We start from the raw sequence: 25,106 nt of genomic DNA, 5'->3' as shown, positions 1-25,106 counted from the left end.
ATAGAAGTAACAATAACAAAAACAGCAGCAGCAGCAACAACAACCCTGATGGGTGCCACCTTGCCGTGGTGGTGGTGGGCTTAAGTGCTCCAATGATGCTGAGAGCTGTATTGACTGTGTTGTGTGTGCTCCCTGTCAGCCGTTGGAATGCTCAGATTCAGAGGGGTAAGGTGAAATGGAACCTGTCAATTTACCTGATTTAGGAGATGAAGAGAATTTTAGCGAGGAAGAAGTTGAAATGGGGTAAGGTGAAATGGAACCTGTCAATTTACCTGATTTAGGAGATGAAGAGAATTTTAGCGAGGAAGAAGTTGAAATGGGAGAAGAACTTTCGAGTGAAAGCTTGCAGACAAATGTGTCTTCAGACAGTTCCACCTGTCAGGATTTGAGATGGTTAGATCCAAAATTCAGAAGGTGGAAGATATTTTAAGATGCAGTTTAGAGCGTTTTTAATTAATTACATCATGTCTGGAGTTAGACGGAAACAATAGCTGCCTGCGTCAATCTGACATCCACCCAACATGGACGCTGTCAGAAAAGCGGAGGAATGTGTAGTTTTTATTGTGTGAGTTACTGCATTTTTATTGCCTTTCTAATCAGATGAAATCGGCCAGATAATTAAAGCATGCCTCCTAGCAGCCAGTGAAGCAATTATAGATATATGGTCTAGTTATCACGGGGAAAACCAAAAGTAATTCTGCTGCGTCACAGAAGTGTATTGTACTGAATGAAGTAAAAGAAATAAATAGAAGTGTTACTGAAGTGTCTGAAGCAAATTATTCAACTATCATCTTACTAGCCTGAATCAGAACAACCACCAGAAGGTCCAACCATGTCAGAGTGGTCTCAGATGACAAATGGAACTAAGACTACCTAATCCATTAGCATTATGGCGAAAGCAACAAAAACAAGCACCTAACCCATTAGCATTAGAGCACCTAACCTGTTAGCATTATGGAGAAACAAACAAAAATGAAGTCTATACTAGCTCGGTCATCGCCCAGTATAAAAAGGGCCACGGTGGATGTTGCTGATTCTGGGCATTCAGTGGAAAGTGAGACATGGAATCAAAATCAAATTAACAATTACAGAAGCGGCAAAAATACACCATATCAGAGAATAATAATAATAATAATAATAATAATAATAATAATAATAATAATAATAACAACAACAACAACAATAATAATAATACTAAATACTAACAACAACAATAACAATAACAACCTCCTGCTTTAGCAGTCATTTTCTTTGAATATCCATGATTCACAAATTGTTCAGTGTAGTGCCAGCTGGGCCTGAAATGGCATAAGATTTGGCATGCTTGAAAGCAGAAGGATAATGGTTTTAATTTATATTAGAGCAGTGATGGCAAACCTTTTTTCCTTAGCGCGTCAAAAAGGGGGTGGGGTGGGGTGCTAGCATGCCTGACTTGCCCACACCATTGCCTCCCCCACGCGTGCACACACCCTGCGCGCTAGCCCCAAAAGCATACGCATACCCCTGCACACGCACATAGGTGTTTCTGAAGCCTGGTAGGTGAAAGAAATTGCTCTTTATACAAATCTTCATAATATTTCCTCATTATCTCCTCTAACTGGTCATTACCATATCTAACCACTCCACTAGTGTCCCTCAATGCTAAAATACATGATTTTTCTTTCCTCTTCTTCAGATATCTCGCCATTTGCTGCATTGATCTTGTCCCCCAGCTCTGTATTTTTTGTCGCATCGTCATTCTCATCTTATTCCATTTAATCTCATCGTACACCATCAACTGTTTCTTTTTCAATTTCAATAAACTATTCCAATCTCTACTTTTCGTTAATCTTAACTGCTCTTGTATCAAATCTATTTCCCTGCTCAACAAACCGAAAGTTTGGAAAAACACACTTCCGGTATGCTGTTGTGCTGGGTTTTTTGCACTCGGGGGTGACAGAAACTACTGAGAGCAGGAGTTGGAGTAAATAAAACTTTCCAAAAGGAAAGCTTTCTTCTCAATTTGCTCACGCACGCATGTCTGAAGAACGGATCTATCTTGTGGCAAGGGGGACAAGCGGCTTCTGCCTGTGCCTTGCCGCTCACGCACGCATGAGATCAATTGAGAAGCTGTCAAGAGCAGGAGTTGGGGGAAAAGAAAATTTTCCAGAGTGAAAACTTTTCTCTCAATTTGCTCTCATGTACCAATTTCCCCCTTTCCAGGAGGGTGGCAGGAGCGTCTGGGATCTCCCTAACCTAGTCAAAGCTGAGGGGCAGGGCGGAGATTCCATCTGAGAGCATCCCGAGGCAGTTGATGGTGTGGGGGTTGCATCTTTTCGGCATGCTTCTTCTCTCCCCCCCCCCCAATTCTCTTCCTCACTTCCCACACCCTCGCACATCCTCTGCCTAGTTAAGCGCGCCTTGAATCCCAGCCTCGGGGCACCTTTCCAGGGTTGGTAAAGCTCCTGCTCTCCAGCAAAAGGCAGCCTCACCACCCCCTCCTCTTCTTTGCCCGCTGTAGGTAAAGAACAAAGCCCACAGTGGAAGCTGCTTGTTTGTCTGTTTGGGATTCTTTGATATGTGTGTGTGTGTGTGCGTGTGTAATTGTCTCTAGCTGAAGGAGCTGAAGTGGGGAATCAAAGCTCGGAGAAGCTGGGGGGAAATACAACCCCCTCCCAAACTTCTTACTGGGTTAAAGTAGACTCTCGGGATGGCCTCAGATGGAATCTCCGCCCTGTCCCTCAGCTATGACGAGGCTAGGGAGATCCCAGACGCTCCTGCCACCCACCTGGAAAGGGAGAAATTGGTGGGGTCGGGGAGAGCCAGCGAGCCAGAAAAAAAAAGGCTGTGGAGTGGCAGGGAGAGAACAGCTGTTTAGTGGCCAGAGCCTCCTTCCAGCTCCAGGAGCAGGGCTTGCATGGCAGATTATTTCCAAATCACCCTCTGTCGGAGAAATGCAGCTTTCAAAAGCCTAGGTTTGATGTCGCCCCAAGAGAAACTGCTCTTAGAAGCCCCCGAGCAGAGAAAAACAGGAATGGTTTCATCTATGCTGGGTGGAAATTCCTCCAGCACCAGAAGCTGGATAGGGATCCCGTTTTTTCTCTGAAATAGTCCTTTCCTTTTGCTCAAGTTATCCCTCCGAGAGATTTCCAGAACAGGGCGGGGGGGGGGGGGATCTTGTTTTGCAAAAGGGGGGGGGGGGAGAGAATGTGGGATGCCTGAGGGGCACCAGCAATCCCTTTGAAATAACAACAAACGGTAATGGTAAAAAAAACGATGCCAGTAAAAAAAAAGCAGCTAGTCAACACCACGTAAGCTACTGAGTTTTCTTCCTCGCCCGAAATGCACGGCAGCCTCCCAAATCTTTTACATGGGGGAAGCCCCCCGAAGGAGTGTTTGTTCGGCCTTTGACAGAGAAAGGGAGGAACAGAACCAGGTGCTGTGAGAGGCAGGAGGGGAGTCAGTGAATTTCTTTAAAAAAATGGACTACAGCCACTTCCCTCCCATCCTCCGAAACGGGTTAGGCAGGATGGGAGGATACCGTGGGATGGTGGTGGCAGGGACACGCCTACCTCTCCAATTCCTGCAGCTGCTCGTCCAGCACCCTGACTTTCCCATTCGCACGCGCAGCCGGCAAACCACCTAGCAGCTTCTGCGGGTCTGGCAGCTGCTCCTCCCTTTTCTCGTCATTGCACATGCATGCCAGAAACCCAGAATTTTCATGGCTGCTGTCTGCTGTGCCAGGCAAAATGGCTCCGTGTGCCACCTGTGGCACGCGTACCATAGGTTCACCATCAAGGTATTAGAGGAATGCTTTCTCTAAAATAAAAAAGCAAATTGCAATTCCATTTTATTTTACTAACTGAGAAAAAAATGGTGGCAATTCACTTATAGTGATAATATTGTTTAGACTTATTTGCTTAGAAAATGATACTGTATGTTTTAAAGAAATTTTAAGAAAGTATTTTCTTCCAAGAATCAAATAGTATGGAATACAAATAAATATCCTTAAATTATATTCACTATTTATTTCTACATAGTGTTTTTATTAATATTAAAAGAAAAATGCAAATTAGCTCTGAAAATACTACTGATGTGATTTTGGATTTCCAATAATAGAAGTGAAAACAGAACTTGAAAAATAGCATAAGATTGCTAACAAATGCAAATTAAAAAATTAGAATTACTTCATAATCATAATTTATTCTTCAAAAAGATTCTTGATCCAGTTTACCTTGATATAAAAGTGAAGAGTTTTTTCACTAAGCAGAATGGAGTTATTAGGCTTAGAACTATCAAATTATAGATGAGTCTGAGCATACTTCCTGGAAAAATACCTAGAAGGATACAATGAAATAATACAATATATAATTAGAACGACCTCAAAATACATTGAAGTTTCATGTAGTTATTTTTTTCTTGAATTTAATCAGATTTATTTAATGTGCAAAGTTTTTTGCTAGACCACAGTAACTGGCAAGTTTCAAAGAGAAAATAATTTTACTTATTTGTTTAGAATACATTTTTGATGCCCATCTTTTTTTAAAGAAAATATCCTTATTTAAATATATACAGACAAACAAACAAACATCTTAAACAGCTCAGGACAGCTTACAAACAATGTCAGTGTTCCAATTAGCGTCCAGTTAGCAACCTCCCAATACAGAATAGAAAAGCAGTATGATCAAATTCTTATAAACCAAATAAATATAATTAAAAATAATCGTAATATAATAGTTAAGGCACCACATAATTAGCTCACAATATTAAAACACATATTTAGCTTGTCTAAGTTCTTTAGTTCTGGATGAGATTGTGCTATCCAGAGAGATCCGGTGTGCAAACTGCACTCAATCACTCAAGTCTCTAACATCTCACATGCAGACTGTTGGAATTCAATTTATGTGGGCTACACTTGAAAGAATCTAGAAGATCCTTTGTTGTAGAACAAAGCTGCACTGTCTGCCAGTTTGCTTCCAGGTCCAATTCAATGTGTTGGTTATCATCTTTAAAACCTCCATAGTATGGGTCCAGCATATTTGAGAAATTGGCTCAAACAAATGAAATTACCTTCCCCACACATTGGCAGAAAGAGCATGCTGCACACCAGTTTCTACCGTTTTGGCTTGGTTTGGGTGAACTGATAGCAGTGATGGTGGGAGGCTCCGCCCACCTCTCTGAACATCATCATAGACGTTCTGCATATATGCTCCTGTTCCCGAACTGGTAGCAAAAGTAAGCGAAACCCACCACTGCTACAGATCTTGTCAGCCAAGGAATTTCAGCTGAAGAGCCTTAACTGCCCTGGCTCTCATTCTTTGGAACATCTTGCCTCAAAATCAGATCTAATCCCACTGTATTGATCTTCCAAAAGGCCTTGAAGACATAGTTATATACTAGCCTGAGGTTCTAATGGGTAAAAGGCACTTTCCTCTCCTAACTCTATCCTTAGTTTTATTTTAATTGAATATTTCAATTAAAGACTTTTATTTATTGTTTGATTTTTTAAAATTCTGCATTGATTCAATGACTATGAACCACCTAGGGAAAGATGGATGGCATACTAATTTGATAGGTAGGTAGGTAGGTAGGTAGGAAGGTAGATAGTTAGGGAGGGAGGGAGGGAGATAGATAGGTAGATAGGTAGATAGGTAGGTAGATAGGTAGATAGGTAGATAGGTAGATAGGTAGATAGGTAGATAGATAGATAGATAGATAGATAGATAGATAGATAGATAGATAGATAGATAGGAAATGTACATACATTCATACATTTAATATATTAAACACAGCAGTGTTTTTTATTAGATTGTTTGCAGAATTCAAAAAATAAGGCAATCTAGAAGCAGTCCAATCAGTGATTCAACAGAATAATCTATTGAATAGAACTTGCTGTGTGAAAGACATGTGGCCTACTTCTTAAACACAAGCCACATGCTATCACTACTGGGAGTTAGTCGTATCTCTCATAAACATTAAAGGTGTCTTTATTCTGGCATGTAGAGTATTGTACTCGTATAATACAAGAACAATAATAACATCATCCAAATGCCAGAAGAAAAATAAGCAACAAAAGACAATCAAAGGTTCTGCCATTCCCATTATCCCAATATATGCCAATGCTGTGACAAAGAAATATGCTTCCTAGTTCTTATTAAATGATATTACTTATGGATGAGACCTGGAGCATGTTAATTCAGTCCAGTTTTTTGGAAGGGCAAACTCAAGAGTACTATAATTCTTGATCTGTCTTACAGAATACCTGTATTTCAAATTATAGTATAAATGCAGATGTTAATTAAATTGGCTTAGTAATTTTGTTGTTTTTATCTTTTTTATTGATATACAAAACATTTTAATGCAACTTTTGTTTAGATTCACAAATCTTCCTGTAGTAGATTCACTAATTTCAAAAACGGAATTCTATTATTTTCAATGAATCTAGTCTTAAGAAAGAAAGACTGGATCCAAATTATAAATACTTACTTTTGGCTGTGCATGGAAATCGTGCATTTTTTCGATTATGACTGAAAAGGGGATGGCTGTCCTTACAGCTGCAAGATACTTTTTGCCCTTGACATAAGCTATGGAATGAAGAAAACTTTATATTGCAAAAGAATATAAAAGCGTAATGTTTTCCAGATTAATCAGACTGAAAAAAATCTATTTAATTCAGCATTTGGGAGCCAACAACATACAATAACTCATAAAGCATCTAAGATTGCACAAAATTATGATCAGTTACTGCTTGTCTTTACCCTCTATCTGTCAAAAATACTTTTATAGATGGGAGCTGTAACAAAACCAGTATTACATCACTGAATGAATATACAGATACCTCCTGTTGAAAGTCTAGATTGTTAGATGTTTAAGGTTAATTTCTACATATGGTTCAGTCTCATACCTGACTTCTATTGTAGGCTGAAATCAGAATACATATGATTAAATTGCCCAATTATCTTATTCTTCAGTTTAAATATTTTCCTCTAACAATTATCTTACCTTCTTAGCAATATATTGTTTAACTGAAATTTTTATTTCTTTTCTTTTTTGCAACATCTGATAAAAATTAAGGGCATTCCTGTACTATAAAGATTTAAGATTTAAAGAAATTAATCTCCCAAAGTGTACTTAAGAAATTCAGATTTCTCCATTTAAAGTAGATTAACTAAACTCATTGCAAAGTGTTTGAGATTATTACTAATGTTTCTCTACAAAAACTAGATATCATGCAGAATCATTAGATATCTTAATAACTTTCAGTACCATAAGCAACAGTACATTTTTGGATTATCTAAAATATTGTAAAATAAGTTCTGATTCCTAGCCAATCTCTCAAATAGGGATGGCATGCTTGCAGACTACATTCCAACATTGAGTAACTACCTCAGTTTTCAAAATCATTGTCACATCAACCCCTTCATTAAATTTCAGATTTTTATCTTCCTCAGTGGCTGTGGGTTTTGCCTCCCAGGGAAAATTCCATCTGTCCGTCCATCACCCTGGGGGGAATCATTGACCCCCCTCAGAGAGGGTCCGCAACTTGGGTGTCCTGCTCGATCCACAGCTCACATTAGAGAAACATCTTTCAGCTGTGGCGAGGGGGGCGTTTGCCCAGGTTCACCCGATGTAACATGGTGTAACATGGGCATATGAGGAAGGGAAGCCGCTAGAGCAACGGCAACTGCTGAGATGACTCCGGCAGCTTCCCTTCGTCACGTGACATTCCCGGCGATGCTGCTGCTCGATGGAAAGCCGCCGCCAGGAAGGAGAAAGTTGGTGCAGCTGCCTACAGGGACAAGACGAACCACTGAGGAAAGGAGCCCCCCCGAAACTGCTGGTATTGCAGCCGCCCCCACCTTTCCTACAGCTTGGAGTGCTTAGACTATAGAGCTCCTCAGATCTTTATCCCATAGGAAATAAAGTAAATAGGGGGTAAGAACCAATTAAATCCATTTCCATTATTTCCTATGGGATAAATTAATTCGGTACTCGACCAAATCGGTTCTCGACCACACTTCTGGAATGAATTGTGGTCGAGAACTGAGATACCACTGTACATAATTGGATAGAGGAATTGACTAAAACTCAAATTAACAAAACCCCCGAAACATTTTTATTAGGCATTACGGATCAGAAGATGGGAAAGAAACAATACTATCTAATGTAAAGGCCTCTCAGATGATTCTATGTTAGTTAAAAAAAAATTGGACTGTGCCGAAGCTGATATGATGACGCATAAAATAAATAATAAAGAAACTCTGAATATTATAAGACTTGGAACGACTTTTACAAATGGCTAGAAATGAAAAAAATAAATAAAAATGAAATATTTATATGGAATAGATAATATATATGCAAAAAGGAATACAGTGATCCCCCGATCATTGCGAGGGTTCCGTTCCAGGACCCCTCGCAATGATCGGTTTTTCGCAATATAGTGGTGCGGAAGTAAAAACACCATCTACGCATGTGCGCCCTTTTTTTTCCATGGCGCATGTGCAGATGTTTTTTACTTCCGCACCTGGGAAGACCCCCGCCCAACAGCTGAGGAGCCGCCTGCCCGCCCGCCGCTTGTCCGGCCGCCGCTGGTGCCGCCGCCGCTTGTCCGGCCACCGCTCGTGCCGCCGCTGCTCGTGCTGCCGCCACTCGTCCGGCCGCCGCTCGTGCCGCCGCCGCTCGTGCCGCCGCTGCTGAGGAGGAGCGAGAGGAGCAACAAAGTCCCGCGCAAGTGCATCTTCTCCAGGCGGGGGCAAGAGCGGCGGGGCGAGTCCGCAGGAAAAAAGCCGCGGGCGACCGAGCGGATCCTGCCGTTTGCGGCACTCGACGGGCAGGGGCATGAAGGATCTCCCCGCTGGCCTCGGGAGCGCGTGGGAGGGTGGCGAGCCTAGGAAGACGAGGCGACGCCGGCTGCCGTCGAGGTAGAGGAGGAAGCGGATCGGCGCTCCGCCCCGCCAGGGTTCCTCTCCATGAGGGCGTCCGCCGAGCTGCCCGTCTTCAATTCACCGTCTCACCCGGGCTCCCGATCCTGCTGGGCGGCAGGGAGACTCGGCGGGGAGCGCGCGCGTCCGGGACCCAGAGCGCCCTTGTGGCCGCCCATTCATGCCGCTCCGTCGCTGGCTTCCCCTCAGGAGACGCGCCTGAGTGGCCTTTTTGCTGTTCCTCTCAGGAGTTCTTGCGGGGGAAAAGCCGCTAGCCGGCTTTCGGAGCTCCTCCGGCGTCACCCGGCTTCTGGTAGAAGCCTTCTCTCTTTTTTTTCTTGCTGCTTTTCCTCGCCAAGCGCACGAAAAAAAAGAGAGAAGGCTTCTGCCAGAAGCCGGGTGACGGCGGAGGAGCTCCGAAAGCCGGCTAGCGGCTTTTCCCCCGCAAGAACTCTTGAGAGGAACAGAGAGGAACTGCAAAAAGGCCACTCAGGCGCGTCTCCTGAGGGGAAGCCAGCATGGCGAGCGACGGAGCGGCATGAATGGGCGGCCACAAGGGCGCTCTAGGTCCCGGACGCGCGCGCTCCCCGCCGAGTCTCCCCGCCGCCCAGCAGGATCGGGAGCCCGGGTGAGATGGTGAATTGAAGACGGGCAGCTCGGGCAGCTCGGCGGACGCCCTCATGGAGAGGAACCCTGGCGGGACGGAGCGCCAATCCGCTTCCTCCTCTACCTCGACAGCGGCCGGCGTCGCCTCGTCTTCCTAGGCTCGCCACCCTCCCACGCGCTCCCGAGGCCGGCGGAGAGATCCTTCATGCCCCTGCCCGCCGAGTGCCCCAAACGGCAGGATCCGCTCGGTCGCCCGCGGCTTTTTTCCTGCGGACTCGCCCCGCCGCTCTTGCCCCCGCCTGGAGAAGATGCACTTGCGTGGGACTTTGCTGCTCCTCTCGCTCCTCCTCAGCCGCGGGGAGAGGCGGGCATGTGGGCTGGCGGTATTGGGCTTGGTGGAAAGTCTGGGGGCAGCTGCAGCAACTCCCCTCCCGTGGCTGCTGTTGAGGCGGGAGCGGGGGCAGTCTCCGGCGCGCGGCTCTCTCCATTCTTCTCTTTCCCCCTCTCGGGCTCCGAATGCGGCGGCGGGAAGAGGAAACGAGAGCGCGAGCGAGCAAGAGGAGGGGGGGAAGCCCAGACGGGATGAACCGTTTCTTGGGTGGCGCGTGTGGAAAAGGGGAGCGAGGGGCCGGGCGGGTTGAGGGAATCAAAGAGGGGTGGGGGTGCTGCTCTGAGGCGCTCGGAAAGAGTTTTCGGAAGGCTCTCGTGTTACGGCGAAAGGGCGTGTGGAGAGCCTGATGTTGGCGGAATTGGGGACCAGCGAGGAGCCGAAGAAACCCGCTGCCCACAGAAAGGGGAAACACGGATGTTTGGCTCCTCGCTGCTGCTGGTGCGGCCGCCGCTTGTCCGAGCGCCCACCGCCCGCCCTTCGCCCGCCCACGCCGTTGCTCGCGCCACTCAGCTGGGAAGCGGCGCTGAGGTTTCCCCGCCGCCCACGCAAAGGGGAAACCCCGGCAAGAGGGGGAAGACCCAGGGAAGCCGCCCAGCAGCTGATCTGCCCGGCAAACTCCACCATCTACGCATGCGTGGCCATAGAAAGAAAATGGCACGCATGCGTAGATGGTGTTGTTTACTTCCGGGTTGAAAAATAGCGAAGTACCCTGTTTGCAATGGTTGGGGACGCAATAAACGGGGGATCACTGTACATTTTTATAATTATTAAAAATTTTTGAGATAAATTATAAATGATTTGATATACTAGAAATGTATTACTACACCTATGATTGATTGCAAGCAGTTGAAGGCACAACAAAATAGTGAATTAAGTGAATATATATATATATTTGTTTTCGCAGATTTTCATGGGTACAGGTATGACGGTCTTGGTATATTCAGGTTTCTTCCGTGTAGGATTTGGAAATTTCTGGCGACGTTTCGACGAGGTCTCACTCGTCATCTTCAGGCTGGTGTTTCTGTCCTTGTTCTCAGGCGAACACTGCGAGACCTAAGCTGCCTTCCTTCTATAAATACTGGTGGCTGGGTGTGGTTTGATGGCTCAGCAATTGCCTGCTGTGTAGAAACTTCCTGGTGAGTCAGGGGGGTAACAATTGGGGTCGTTGATGTAGCTGAGGTATGCTGATTAGTTAATGGTTGTAAATTAGGCGTGATATCCTGAGTAGTTGGGACTTGCAGGCTACTTGATTGTTTTACAATGTGTGTTCTGAGTCTGGTTTCTATGGCTGGGATATGTTTGAGGGCTGGTTTCCAGATGTCTGGTAAGCGGGAGGTATCATCTCGCTTGTTCATATTTTGGGGATGTTTTTCTATCTCGATGGCTTCCATGATTATTCTTTTGCTGTAGTGTTCTGTTTTGGAGATTAATTTGGTACTGTCAAAATCAATTTCATGTCCTGTAGTTTTGAAGTGTTGGAAAAGGGAGGAGGTTTTTTCTTTTTTCTTTAATGCATTCTTATGTTCTGCAACACGTGCATTTACTCTCCTGTTAGTTTGTCCAATATATGTGGCTGGGCAGATTTTACACGGTACTTGATAAACTCCCTGGTTTTCTAGTTGGATATTGTCTTTCGGGCTTCTTAGGATGTTGGCTATTTTTTTATCTGTGCCAAAGGCTGTCCTGATGTTGTGTTTGCGGAGAATTTTACTGATTTTATCTGTGGTGCCTTTGATGTAAGGGAGGAGGGCGGTGCCATTGTCCTGTTCTGTGTCTTGGTTCTTGGGGGGTGTCTCTTTTTGGATTAAGTTGTTGATTGCCTGTCTTTGGAAGCCATTGGAAATTAATACATTTGTGAGACTGTGTAATTCAGGTTCCAGGTGGTCTTTGTCGGCTAGGCGTTTGGTTCTGGAAATGAGGGTCTTGGCTACGGAATTGATCTGTGCGGGGTGGTGGTGGGATTTTGCATTCAAGTAGCGGTTGGTGTGTGTCTTCTTCTGGTAGACGGTATGTCCTAGGGAGCCATCGGGTTTTTTGTAGATTAGGACATCCAGGAAGGGAAGTTTGTTGTTGGTTTCTGTTTCCATGGTGAATTGTATTTTGGGGTGTAGGCTGTTGAGATATGTGAGAAAGCTGTCCAGTTTTTCTTTCCCATGTGGCCAAATTACGAAGGTGTCATCTACATATCTAAGCCAGAGTTTGGGTTTGTATTCAGATTTGTCAAAGGCATTGGTTTCAAAATATTCCATGTATAAGTTTGCGATGACGGGTGACAGGGGTGATCCCATGGGGGCTCCTTCTATCTATTTGTATCTTTGTCCATTGTGGATGAAGTATGTATTCATCAGGCAATGGTTGGTCAGATCTAAGATGTGCTTCGAAGGGTTGTATTTGTTTTGGATGGCTGTCAGGGCTTCTTTGATAGGCACTTGGGTGAAGAGAGATATGACATCGAAGCTTACGAGAAGGTCAATAACATAATCATCCTCCCAGCAGACAAAGGCAATGCCACTGTGGTGATGAACACATCTGACTACCAAGACAAGCTATCCAACCTACTCCAAGACCCCGCTTACAAACCTCTAAGCACAGATCCTACCACCTACCTGGAAAAAACCACCAAATCCAAAATAAAAGCGTCTCCCATCAGTGAAGAAATCCAGCAAAGAATCATCCCCAGAGAAAAATCATCCAGATGCCCCAAGCTCTATGGCCTCCCCAAGATACACAAAGAAGGAACACCACTCAGACCCATAGTCAGCTCCATAGGCTCATCCCTACAGAATCTTGCCAAATTCCTTACCAAACAACTCCAGCCCTATGCAGAATCCATCATGTCTCATGTACAAAACTCATTCCACTTCATAGAAATCATAAAGGAACAAAACCTACAACCCAGTGACCTTCCCGTAAGCTTCGATGTCATATCTCTCTTCACCCAAGTGCCTATCAAAGAAGCCCTGACAGCCATCCAAAACAAATACAACCCTCCGAAGCACATCTTAGATCTGACCAACCATTGCCTGATGAATACATACTTCATCCACAATGGACAAAGATACAAACAAATAGAAGGAGCCCCCATGGGATCACCCCTGTCACCCGTCATCACAAACTTATACATGGAATATTTTGAAACCAATGCCTTGGACAAATCTGCATATAAACCCAAACTCTGGCTTAGATATGTAGATGACACCTTCGTAATTTGGCCACATGGGAAAGAAAAACTGGACAGCTTTCTCACATATCTCAACAGCCTACACCCCAAAATACAATTCACCATGGAAACAGAAACCAACAACGAACTTCCCTTCCTGGATGTCCTAATCTACAAAAAACCCGATGGCTCCCTAGGACATACCGTCTACCAGAAGAAGACACACACCAACCGCTACTTGAACGCAAAATCCCACCACCATCCCGCACAGATCAATTCCGTAGCCAAGACCCTCATTTCCAGAACCAAACGCCTAGCCGACAAAGACCACCTGGAACCTGAATTACACAGTCTCACAAATGTATTAATTTCCAATGGCTTCCAAAGACAGGCAATCAACAACTTAATCCAAAAAGAGACACCCCCCCAAGAACCAAGACACAGAACAGGACAATGGCATCGCCCTCCTCCCTTACATCAAAGGCACCACAGATAAAATCAGTAAAATTCTCCGCAAACACAACATCAGGACAGCCTTTGGCACAGATAAAAAAATAGCCACCATCCTAAGAAGCCCGAAAGACAATATCCAACTAGAAAACCAGGGAGTTTATCAAGTACCGTGTAAAATCTGCCCAGCCACATATATTGGACAAACTAACAGGAGAGTAAATGCACGTGTTGCAGAACATAAGAATGCATTAAAGAAAAAAGAAAAAACTTCCTCCCTTTTCCAACACTTCAAAACTACAGGACATGAAATTGATTTTGACAGTACCAAATTAATCTCCAAAACAGAACACTACAGCAAAAGAATAATCATGGAAGCCATCGAGATAGAAAAACATCCCCAAAATATGAACAAGCGAGATGATACCTCCCGCTTACCAGACATCTGGAAACCAGCCCTCAAACATATCCCAGCCATAGAAACCAGACTCAGAACACACATTGTAAAACAATCAAGTAGCCTGCAAGTCCCAACTACTCAGGATATCACGCCTAATTTACAACCATTAACTAATCAGCATACCTCAGCTACATCAACGACCCCAATTGTTACCCCACTGACTCACCAGGAAGTTTCTACACAGCAGGCAATTGCTGAGCCATCAAACCACACCCAGCCACCAGTATTTATAGAAGGAAGGCAGCTTAGGTCTCGCAGTGTTCGCCTGAGAACAAGGACAGAAACACCAGCCTGAAGATGACGAGTGAGACCTCGTCGAAACGTTGCCAGAAATTTCCAAATCCTACACGGAAAGAAACCCGAATATACCAAGACCGTCATATATATATATATATTTGTTGATTTCATCAAGTATGAATCTTTTTTTGTGGAGTTCATTTCTGATTAGGGCTAATTCAGTTCTTTTTAGGATCCTCTCAATGGTTGGAGTTTTTGGGTGGACATGCAAAATATTACACAGGGCAAAACCCGAACTCAGAACAATCTACATACATATACCCGTGAAAATTTACGAAAACAAATATCTTACCTCTACGGGGAGGACACTTTCCTACTGACTAGGACCTATGAAAAACTTGAAGTCAGAAAAGCCTCCATCTTATGTGATTTCACATTCCTACGCAACTGCAGGGACAAAAAAAAAATAATTCCCAAATACTTCCAACTAAAATTCCACCCAAAAACCCCAACCATTGAGAGGATCCTAAAAAGAACTGAATTAGCCCTAATCAGAAATGAACTCCACAAAAAAAGATTCATACTTGATGAAATCAACAAAAGTCTACTCTCTCTTCACCTTAAAATCAGCAACCAAATACACCCTATACTCTGGGATAAATTCAAACAAATATCAATCTGGAGAGCAGAAACAGAAACCCAATACAAGACAGACACACATAATAAGAAACTCCAAATACTAGAGGTACAGCAAAAACCCAGCCCTCCACAACAACTTATGACCAAAACAGTACATAACATATCAGACAGGATACTCACCACTACAGAAACCAATATTCTTTCAAAAGGATTTAATTTTGCAATAACTCCAAAACGCATACCAACTGAAAACATCATATGTGGAATTGAAACAACTTTAAATAAAATCAACCCAGATACTGCTAACAAAATCAGACTTAAAGTCACTAATATTCTCTGCTCTAGTAAACCTCCTAAAAGCAACATACAACAGGAAGAAAGAGATGCACTTATCAATCTGAAGAAAAACCAGGAAATAATAATCCTCCCAGCCGATAAAGGAAACTCCACTATAGTGATGAACACAGCAGACTACAAAGAAAAAATGACAACTCTACTACAAAACCCGGCCTACAAACTCCTAAGCAAAGATCCTACCACCTACCTAGAAAAAACCACCAAATCTAAAATCAAGGCCTCTCCCATCAGCGAAGAAATCCAGCAAAAAATCATCCCCAGAGAAAAATCTTCCATATGTCCAAAACTCTATGGCCTTCCAAAAATACACAAGGAAGGAATACCTCTCAGGCCAATAGTCAGTTCTATAGGCTCCCCTCTACAAAACCTTGCCAAATTTTTAGCCAAATACCTTCAACCATATACAGAAACTATTACCTCATATGTTCAAAATTCATTCCACTTTATACAAATAATTAAAAAACAAAACCTACAACCCGATGACCTACTTGTAAGTTTTGATGTCGTGTCCCTGTTCACACAAATACCTATTAAAGAAGCCTTGACAGCTATCCAGGACAAACACAAACCCCCCAAATATATCCTAGACCTTACCAACCACTGCCTGACCAATACATACTTCATCTATAATGAACAAAGATATAAACAGATAGAGGGAGCCCCCATGGGATCACCTCTATCACCTGTCATAGCCAACCTTTATATGGAATATTTCGAAAATAATGCATTAGAGCAAGCCAAATACAAACCCAAACTTTGGCTGAGATATGTTGATGATACCTTTGTAATTTGGCCACATGGTAAAGAAAAACTAGACAATTTCCTCACACATCTCAACAGCCTACACCCCAAAATACAGTTTACCATGGAAACAGAAATCAATGATCAACTTCCCTTTCTAGATGTACTGGTCTATAAAAAACCCAATGGCAGCCTAGGACATACTATCTACCAAAAGAAAACCCATACCAACCGTTATCTAAATGCACACTCACACCACCACCCCGCACAAATCACCTCAGTGGCCAAAACTCTCATCACCAGAACCAAACACTTAGCTGACCATGAGCACTTAAAAACTGAATTGAACAAACTCAAAGATGTATTAATTTCTAATGGATTCAAAGAGAAAACAATAACAAACCTAATCAAAAAAGAGACACCCCCCAAAAAACAAGATCAAGAACAGGACAATGGCACCACCATCCTTCCTTACATCAAAGGCACCACGGATAAAATTAGTAAAATTCTGCACAAACATAACATCAAAACTTCATTTTGCACTAACCAAAAAATATCTAATATCCTAAGGAGCCCCAAAGATAAAATCCAATTGGAATACCAAGGAATCTATGAAATCCCTTGCAAAACATGTGCAGCCACATACATTGGACAAACTAACAGAAGAGTGAGCCAACGCATAGCAGAACATGTGAATGCAGTCAAAAAGGAAGAAAAGACCTCCTCCCTTGTCCAGCACATTAAAAAAACAGGGCACGAAATTGACTTTGAAAAAACTAAATTACTCCACAAAACAGAGAATTTATATAGAAGAATTTCTCTAGAAGCTATAGAAATTGAGAGGAGACCCCTTTGCATAAATAAAAGAGATGACACGTCCCGCCTACCAGAAATTTGGAAACCAGCCTTAAACAAAAAAACCACTTCATAATAATCAGCATGTCAATCCTTCTAATAATTATGATTTTAGAATTTTATATTTGGAAATCAGCCTTAAACAAAACACTTCATAAAAATCTCCATGTCATTCCTTCTAATAATTATGATTACACCAACCAATCAGATCACTGAAACATAATCACCCAATCTATTTGCTACATTCAAAACAAATCTCCACCCCCACACTATATACTAGGAAGAAATGACAGTTGCTAACATTCCATTTACAACAACACAAAGATTGGAACTTCAGCCTGATGATGGTGAATGTGATATCGCCGAAACGTCGCATAGACATGCAAAATATTACACAGGGCAAAACCCGAACTCAGAACAATCTACATACATATACCCGTGAAAATTTACGAAAAAATATATATATATATATATATATACACACTGTACTATTATTAACTTTCATCAATCTTCTACATTTCCAAGTATATTTTAAATTCATAATGCAAACTCATAAAATCATACAGTACGTATCATAAACCCCTTATTTATCAGATGTATCTTCCATTAATTTTACCTATGTAATTCTATACAGTTCTAAAATTCTAATCCAATTTTTAAAATTAATACATCCTAATATTAAACAACACCTAAATATATCTTTTATCAATATTCCATAGTCAATCCATATTTAATAATCAATCATCCCTCCTCAAATTTCTACCACTGTTCTCATTTCTGGGTCCCTCTACTGTCTCTCCCTTTTTCTCTCATTCCTTCCCTCTCTCACTTCTCTCTTTTTCCATTCCTGTGTCCTCCCCCCTTGTATGTGTGTGTGTGTGTGTGAACTCTTGAACCATTTCCAAAAACAGGTGTTGTTTGTTATTATTTGAGTGCTTTTTACCATATGCTTTAAATGCCTCAATCATTTTCTCATTTCTCTTTTTTTCTCCCTTTTTTCTATCATTGCTCTCTCTTTCCTCTCTTCTCTCTCTCTATTTCTCTCTTTCTTGCTTTCTCTTTCTCTCTCCACCTCTTGCTCTCTCTCTCTTTTTCTCATTTTTTCTCTCCCTCTCTTTCTTTCTATCTTGCTGTCTGTTGCTCTCTCTCTCTTTCTCCCTCCTCTCCCCCTCTTTCTCTCTCTCTCTTTTTCTCACTTTCTCTCTCTTCCTTTCTTCTCTGGAGGCTGGGGAAGGTTTTTCTTATTTTGAATGTTCCGGGCGGGCTTTCCGGAAGTGCTCCGGCTGTGAGAAGGTTTTCTCTGAGCGCTTCAGGAATGCCTGCCCCATCTCTCCTACAGCCCCTTTACTGAGAGCCTGGGACGAAAGCACTCCCAGCGAAGGGGCTGCGACTCGAGAGGGGCAGGGTGGGCATTCCCGGAGCGCTCGGAGAAAACCCTCTTGTAACCCCTTCGCTAGCGACCAGATGAGAGGAGGAGAAGCCACTGTCTCTGCAGCCACTGCTACGGGCAGAGCTGTGCCCCAATGCGGGAGGAGGAGAAAGCCGGAGAGAGGGGTGGATCGGGTGGGCGGGGAGCAGCAGCGAAAGGCCACAGGCGTCAGGAGGCTGGAGGCACCGTGAGGAGGCGGGGGCAGCCACGGCTCCCTTTTATTCCACCTATGTCTACTGCCGGTGCCTCCCCGCCCCCCTGGCGGGCTGGCAGGGGGATGGGGAGCGCGCACGGATACACGGCTGACATTTAAAGTAACCTTCGCTGGCCTCCACACTTTCATCACTCCCTGCCTCCAACTCCAACTCCCGGCTCCTTGTGTGGCGTTGGAAAAGGGTACGCAGGGGGTAATTTTTGGGTGTGCAGCCACACACCTTAGAAGAAACACTGCCCATGATGATGAACTTTTGGCATGTGTGCCACAGGTGGCACATGGAGCCAAGTCGCCGGGCGTGCGCAACAGCAGCCCTGGAACTTTCAGGTTCTTGACATGCATGCGCAATTATTAAAATCCACTAGCAGACATACAAAGGGCTTTTTGCTGCTCCCTCCTTACTGGCTTAATAGTAATTGGACAGGGAGGGCTGTGAGAGCAAATGGGAGGCACAAGAGGAGTGCGGGGGACCACAAGGGAGGTGAGGGTAGAAACCCTAGTTGCCCTCCACCTCCACCGCTTCAGTCCCTTCCAGCCGCACATGCTGCCCAATGTTGCCTGACCCTGAAGCCAAAAGGCCAGCAGGGGCACCAGGCAGTTTCTTCTCCCACTGCCAAGTGGGGGAGAGTCTGGCAGAAAGGCGAGCAGGAGAGGTACCTGGAGACTGAGACTATATCACCTCCGTTCTGCACCAAGCGGGAGAAGGAGGAGGAGGGAAGAGTCCCCGGCAGCATGGTGCCTCTGCTGCTGTTGCTTCCACCCCCCATGCAAAAGAATCAGGAGGCTGCCATGCATGTGTGTGGGAGATGGGGGTGGGAAGGTTGTAGGCCCGCATGGAGGGCAACAGTGGAGGGGGGGCAGAATCGTTTGCTCAAATTTTCATGGAAACATCAGTCTCCTGATTCCATGCAATGGACTCAGGAGGCTGCCATTCCATGTGTGTGTGCGTGTGTGTGTTTGCGTGGATGGCAGTAGTGGTTGTGGGAAGTGCAGAAACGTTTGCTGAACTTTTCATGGAACTGGCAGTCTCCTGATTCCATGCAAATGAATCAGGAGACTGCTGGGCCCCTGTGTGTGTGTGTGTGTGTGTGTGTGGAGGGATGTGTGGGGAGGCAGAAAGGTTTGCTCAACTTTTGAGGCGACTCCTCCGGGAGTGACTGTGATATATGTTGCAATTATATCTTAGCATATTAGAATCTTGGTTCACTAATTATGTTCTTTGATTATTTATTTTCTGAGCTTCATTAAACATATGCGTCTGCTCACCAAAGCTTTCCTTAGCACTGCGTCCAACAAGGATTGTCTTTTTGAAGCAGAAATCATGGTTTTAAAACTTTGTTCAAGCACCACCACCACCCCAGTTTCATGTCTCTTCCATAGAACGACATTGATTCTACATGCCCCATTCCCCGCAATCCTTTTCCTTTATACTGCCTGGAAGTGACATCACACCTCAAAGAGGCTAAGGCTGCAAGCTAATATCTTTTACTCTGTAATGTCTCTTGCCTTCAAAGCATTCTTCTATAGCAAGGGTTGATCCAATTGCTTTCCACTCTCAAGTTTTCTCACTCTCTACTGGGACCACTCTCTCACTGTCACATCAGCCCCCTCTAGTGATTCCTCAGGCTCACTCAAGTCACTTTCTGCTCTCTGCTTCATCTGCCCCCCCCCCCGGCCCAAGGTATCCAGAGGGACCTGGCTCATCCTCCTCAGAATCTGACATAACCTGAGGTAGACAAGGGACACTCACAACAATGCCAACCTGGCCTCTAAGCCACACTCACAAAATAAGCCATACCCACAGAAGCGGTGTAAAAAAAAATACAACCTATCTCTGGTAGACTGAATCAAAAGAAAAAAAATATCCAGTTGAGATTTTTTATCTTCAGAAACATGTTAGAATAAATATAAAATAGAAGCCATTACCTTATTTTTCAGGGTATAAGACACACCATTTCCCCCCCTAAAAGGGGGGAAATACAGACATTTCTGGCCTCCCCAGGCTCCCAACACGTCCCATTTTCCACAAAAAATGGAGTGCAGAGGGAATTTAGGGAACTTACAGAGTGCTCCTGAGGACTGGGGAAAGGCAAAAACATAACTGTTTTTGCAAAAAATAACCTGGCAAAAATGAGCTGTTTTTGCAGAAACAGGGACATTTTTGCAGAAACAGGGACATTTTTGCCTTCCTCAAGCCCCTAGGAGCACTCTGCAGTCCTCCCAAACCCCCTGCACATTCCGTTTTTGCAAAAAAAAGAGGGTGAAAATGGGCTGTTTTTTCAAAAACAGGGGCATTTTTTCCTTCCCCCAGTGACCAAGAACAGTTTGTAGACTTCCCAAACCCGCTGTGTGCCATCTTTTTTTGCAAAAAAATGGGTGAATATGGATCAATTTGGTGCATCTTATACGTCAATTTCTTGGTGCATCTTATACGTCGGTGTGTCTTACAGTCTAAAAAGATACGGTACTACAGTGATCCCTCGATTTTCGCGGGGGTTACGTTCCAAGACCTCCCGCGAAAATCGATTTTCCGCGATATAGCAGCGCGGAAGTAAAAACATCGTTTTTGGCTGCCCCTGCCCCCCCCAGCACCTCCGGCGCACTCGCCGCTACCGCCCGCCCGATCCACCCCGTTCCCCGTAGGCGCCCGCTCGCCGCTCGCCCGCCGCTCGCCCGCCGCTCGCCCGCTGCCCACTCCCTTCTGTCCAACCTGCCGCCGGCCTCGTCTTTCCGAGGAAGGAGAGCGCGGGGATTTCAGGAGCGCTCTGAAGGGCGGCGGGCTGTTTTTGCTCCTGGCCGAACCTGCGCTGGGCAGCCGCTTTCTCCCTCTTGCAACCAGTAGCCAGAGGGACTGCCGGCCTCTCCTCTCCGCGGCCGGCAAAAGTTTTGCGGACCTGCCGGGCACTTGGCGGCTGGCCCTCGGGTGGTCAGGCAGGGCCCTCTGGCGCCGTTGGGTCCCCTCGAAAGGCCCAAGCCAGGCCACCCTGGGGCCCGTGCCTGACCAGAGCCGGTCGCAGGTCGAAATGGACTCCCCGGTTGACCGTGGCCAGTTTGAGGCCCACGTGGGGACAGGAGCGCCCCTCCTGAGGAGAGCAGGCGGGGCTGAGGCGCCGGGTCAATGCCCGACCTGGCCGCCTCTCGGCCCTCAAGCGCTACGCCTCAGCGTTCGGCTGCTTCCTGCGCCCAGCCCTCCTCCGGCGACGCCCTCCGAGGCGGACCGGCCCTCAGCCACGCATTCCGACCCTGAAAGGCCCCACTCTTCTTGCCTTCCAAGCGCTTCGGCCCTGGCCTGGCGGGCTCGCCTGCTTCCTGCCCAAACTCTGGTGGTAGTGGAGAAGAAGAAGGAGGAGGGTCAGGGGGAGGCTCCCTTCCAGCCAGCCGGACCCTCATGCCCAGCCTGCCGTCTGCCTTTCTCCTTCGCTCCCTCGCGCCAAACCGAATGGCCACTGCGCCGCCCTCACGACGTCCCGGAGCCCAGGCTGCTCCCGCCTTGCCCAAAGGTAGGAGTGGTCGCGACGGCTCACGCCTTCTCCTTAGAGCCCCTTGGCACCGAGGGGAAAGTAAGTCCATTGGAGCGCAGCCGCTAAACTGCACCGGCGTCTTTACATGCTTTCAATCCCCATTTTAATTACTGTATTTTCTTCTTGTTGAGAGATTTCTAGCTGTCCTGGTATAGGTTTTTTTTTAAATTATTTTCTGAGCCAGAACTGCAGAAAAAACAATTGCTGCCAGTCTGCCTTCCATTGAGGACTTTATATACTGCAAAAGAGGGCGGTCAAAATAACCGTGGTATAGAAAAAAAACCATGGAGTATTTTTTAATTAATTTTTTTAAAAAACCGTGGTATACCGTTTCGCGAAGTTTGAAGCTGCGAAAATCGAGGGATCAATGTATATAAGTTGACTGTGGTGAGAACCTTACATGCAACAAAGATAGGGTACATTAATTCTCACACTAGGAGAATGAATAGCAAAAGATATAGAATTGTTGCTGTAACATTTTTTGTAGTATACTGCACTGAAAAAAAATAACTACTTTATTCTGTTTTTCATTTCACTTCTTAATCTTTCTTGTTTTTTATTTTATCTCATAAATTTTAATAGAAATGCAATATAATTACCCTTCTGTCTTCTCAGAATCGTTATTTACTAAATTGTGATTAAAAAATGCAACTTCAATGAACTTTTTCAATGTTTCTTTATGGAGTCATATAGCATATTTGGGACAGGAGAGACTATTTCATCACATCTATTTAACAGCACATCAGTTTTAAAATAAATTGGAAATAAAGCATACCTTTCTAAAACTTGTGGGTCAGTATCTAGGCTGACATTGCTACAGCTTGCTTCATTAGAATCTTGCGAAGGTTTTTTGTTTCTATCCATAGTTTGATTTGATCAATAGTTGATTCTGAAATAATATAAACTAGGCTTTAAAAGAAAATTAAATGAATTGCAGCATTAATACACAATAAACTAGATACAACATGTTTTTTATCCATAGCTAGGATTTAAAAAATCAATCATATCTATTATATTAAAATATGTCAAATATTAGTTGCCTATTTAAATTCTGCAACACCTTCTTTTTTACAGTAGAATATATAGGTGTACAGTATAGGTAATCTGTATGGAAAATAATTTATTCTAATGTAGGATTCTTTCTGGATCTTGTACTCAGATTTCAGTTAATGCGACTATGTATTAACTGAGTATGACAAAGTCAATTGTTCTCATTTTATTCTTTTGCTTCCTCTCAAGTGACAGGAAGTCCCGTAGAACAACTTTATACATAGTTTGTTTCCTTGCAAAGTAAAAATAATGTAGGCTTAAGGGAAGTTGATGGTTACTGACAAACATACAAACTGTACATATGTGGAACAAATCACAAAATTTCTATGGCAGGCACCTTCATTAAAACACTTACACAAAATACGTATTTATAATATGTAATGTAACTAAGGATAAGGTTAGCAATATATAAGAGAGCTGGGTCAATTTTAAAATAAATATTTTATAAAATTTAAATTTCCAAGTTACTATTGACCCAATTTAGTTTTTTAATTTCTAATTCTAATTCTCAACTCCTAATGGCCATGTAGATATAGATATTCAACAGAAGATAATATTAGTAGCTTATACTGTAGTTGAACTGTGCAGTCTTTGGTGCTCTCTGAGCTTGCAAATGTTTGAGACCAGTGCTAATGGGGAGTGGTTTATTCTCATGTTAATTCTACTGGCTAGCCCATAGGTCTGCAATCTTAAACACTCAAAGAGCCATTTGGATCTGTTTCCCACAGAAAACAGCCAGAGTCACAAAACCTGAATGGGCGTAGCCAATATGCCATCACTCCCTCCCACCCACTCATATGATCTCCTAGCCACGTCTACTCAACCAGTCATTAGGGCACAGAACAAAAAATACTGGGAACCCTTTGGACATCTTTTCTCTCTCTCTATGTATTTCTGTCTCCCCACTTTCTATGTCTTTCTCTCCCTGTCTCTGTATCTATGTCTCTCTCTCCCCCGTTTCTCCTTCCCCCTCTCCATTTTCTCTTCTCTCCCCACTGTTTCTCTCTCTCCCTCCTCCTGTCTCTCTATATCTATGTCTGTCACTTTCTCTTATCTCCTCCCTCTCATTCTGCTTCTCTCTCCCTGTCTCTCTGTCTCTCTGTCTCTATCTCCTTCTCTGTCTCTCTCCCTATCTCCCCATCTGTTTTTCTTTCTCTGTCTCCATATCTCCCCCCTCTCTGTCTCTTTCTGTGTCTCTGCCTCTCTCTCTCTCCCTCTCAAACTGAAATCTGAGGCTGGCCCAACCCAGTAAGCTCTCCTTGGGACTCTTTGCTACTTGTTTTCTTTCTTCTAGACAACTTTTCAGAAACCTGGGCTAGCTGAGGAGTGAGTGGGAGCCATGGAAGATGCTCCCCAGAAGATGACCCTCTCCCTCCTTCTCTTCTCACTATCCCCTTGCCGGTTATGGTGAGGTTAAGAATGCGCTCATGAGTGGGGACACCTTCCTCAAGCAAGCATCTAGACTTGGCCAAAGTGCAGCAAAGGTGTGCGGAGTGGAAGGGCTGGAAGAAGCACCAGCAAGAGTGAGTTGCTGGAGAATTAGCCCCAGCCGCTTCTCCCTCCCCTGCTCTCACCCTTACCTTCTCAGGCCAGGCGTGACTGGGAGGGGAGGGTGAGTGGTGGGTGCACCAGACAGAGAGTCACAGCAGAGGGATGAAAAGCAGCATCCAGCTCTGGAGCTGTGGGTTTCCAACACCTGGGTAGTCCTATCAGTGTGAGAGTGGTCTTGCTGGATCCTAGATTGGGTTTTTATTTAATGTTAGCTTGTTTGGCAGGTCCTTGATTGGGATATAGTTTGCTTTTTAATTGTAGACTTAATGTTTATCTCTTTTATCTGGGTGTTGCTTACAAAGGAAGAGGTCATATTTTTGTTTTCTTTTTGGCTTTTTGAAATAATATGTAGATATTGCTTATCTCTTTGTGCTAGCTGATTTGTCAGTGGCAGGTTTTTAGGAATTCTATAGCATTTTTGGAGTTGGTTTTGTCTAGAATGCTTTCATTTTCCCAGTTAAAATTATAGTTCAGTCTGTTCTATGTGTTCTAAAATGAACATTCCCCTGAAATTATTATATCTGTTTAAAGTAGTTCTATTAAAT

The 25,106-nt window shown here is 44.2% G+C and overlaps 1 protein-coding gene across 1 annotated transcript in view; it reads right to left on the bottom strand.

The window, feature by feature from the left end:
- LOC139175816 (SUN domain-containing protein 3-like) overlaps nt 1-25,106 on the bottom strand; it is a 250,042-nt gene that overhangs the window by 223,063 nt on the left and 1,873 nt on the right. Inside the window, 1 exon segment of the mRNA XM_070767114.1 lies at nt 22,736-22,849. Within this exon segment, the coding sequence (XP_070623215.1) occupies nt 22,736-22,824 (89 nt within the window). The 5' untranslated portion in view covers nt 22,825-22,849.

Source organism: Erythrolamprus reginae, chromosome Z (assembly GCF_031021105.1).
Source record: "Erythrolamprus reginae isolate rEryReg1 chromosome Z, rEryReg1.hap1, whole genome shotgun sequence".
Taxonomy (NCBI): domain Eukaryota; kingdom Metazoa; phylum Chordata; class Lepidosauria; order Squamata; family Dipsadidae; genus Erythrolamprus; species Erythrolamprus reginae.
This window is presented reverse-complemented; position numbering and strand designations above follow the sequence as displayed.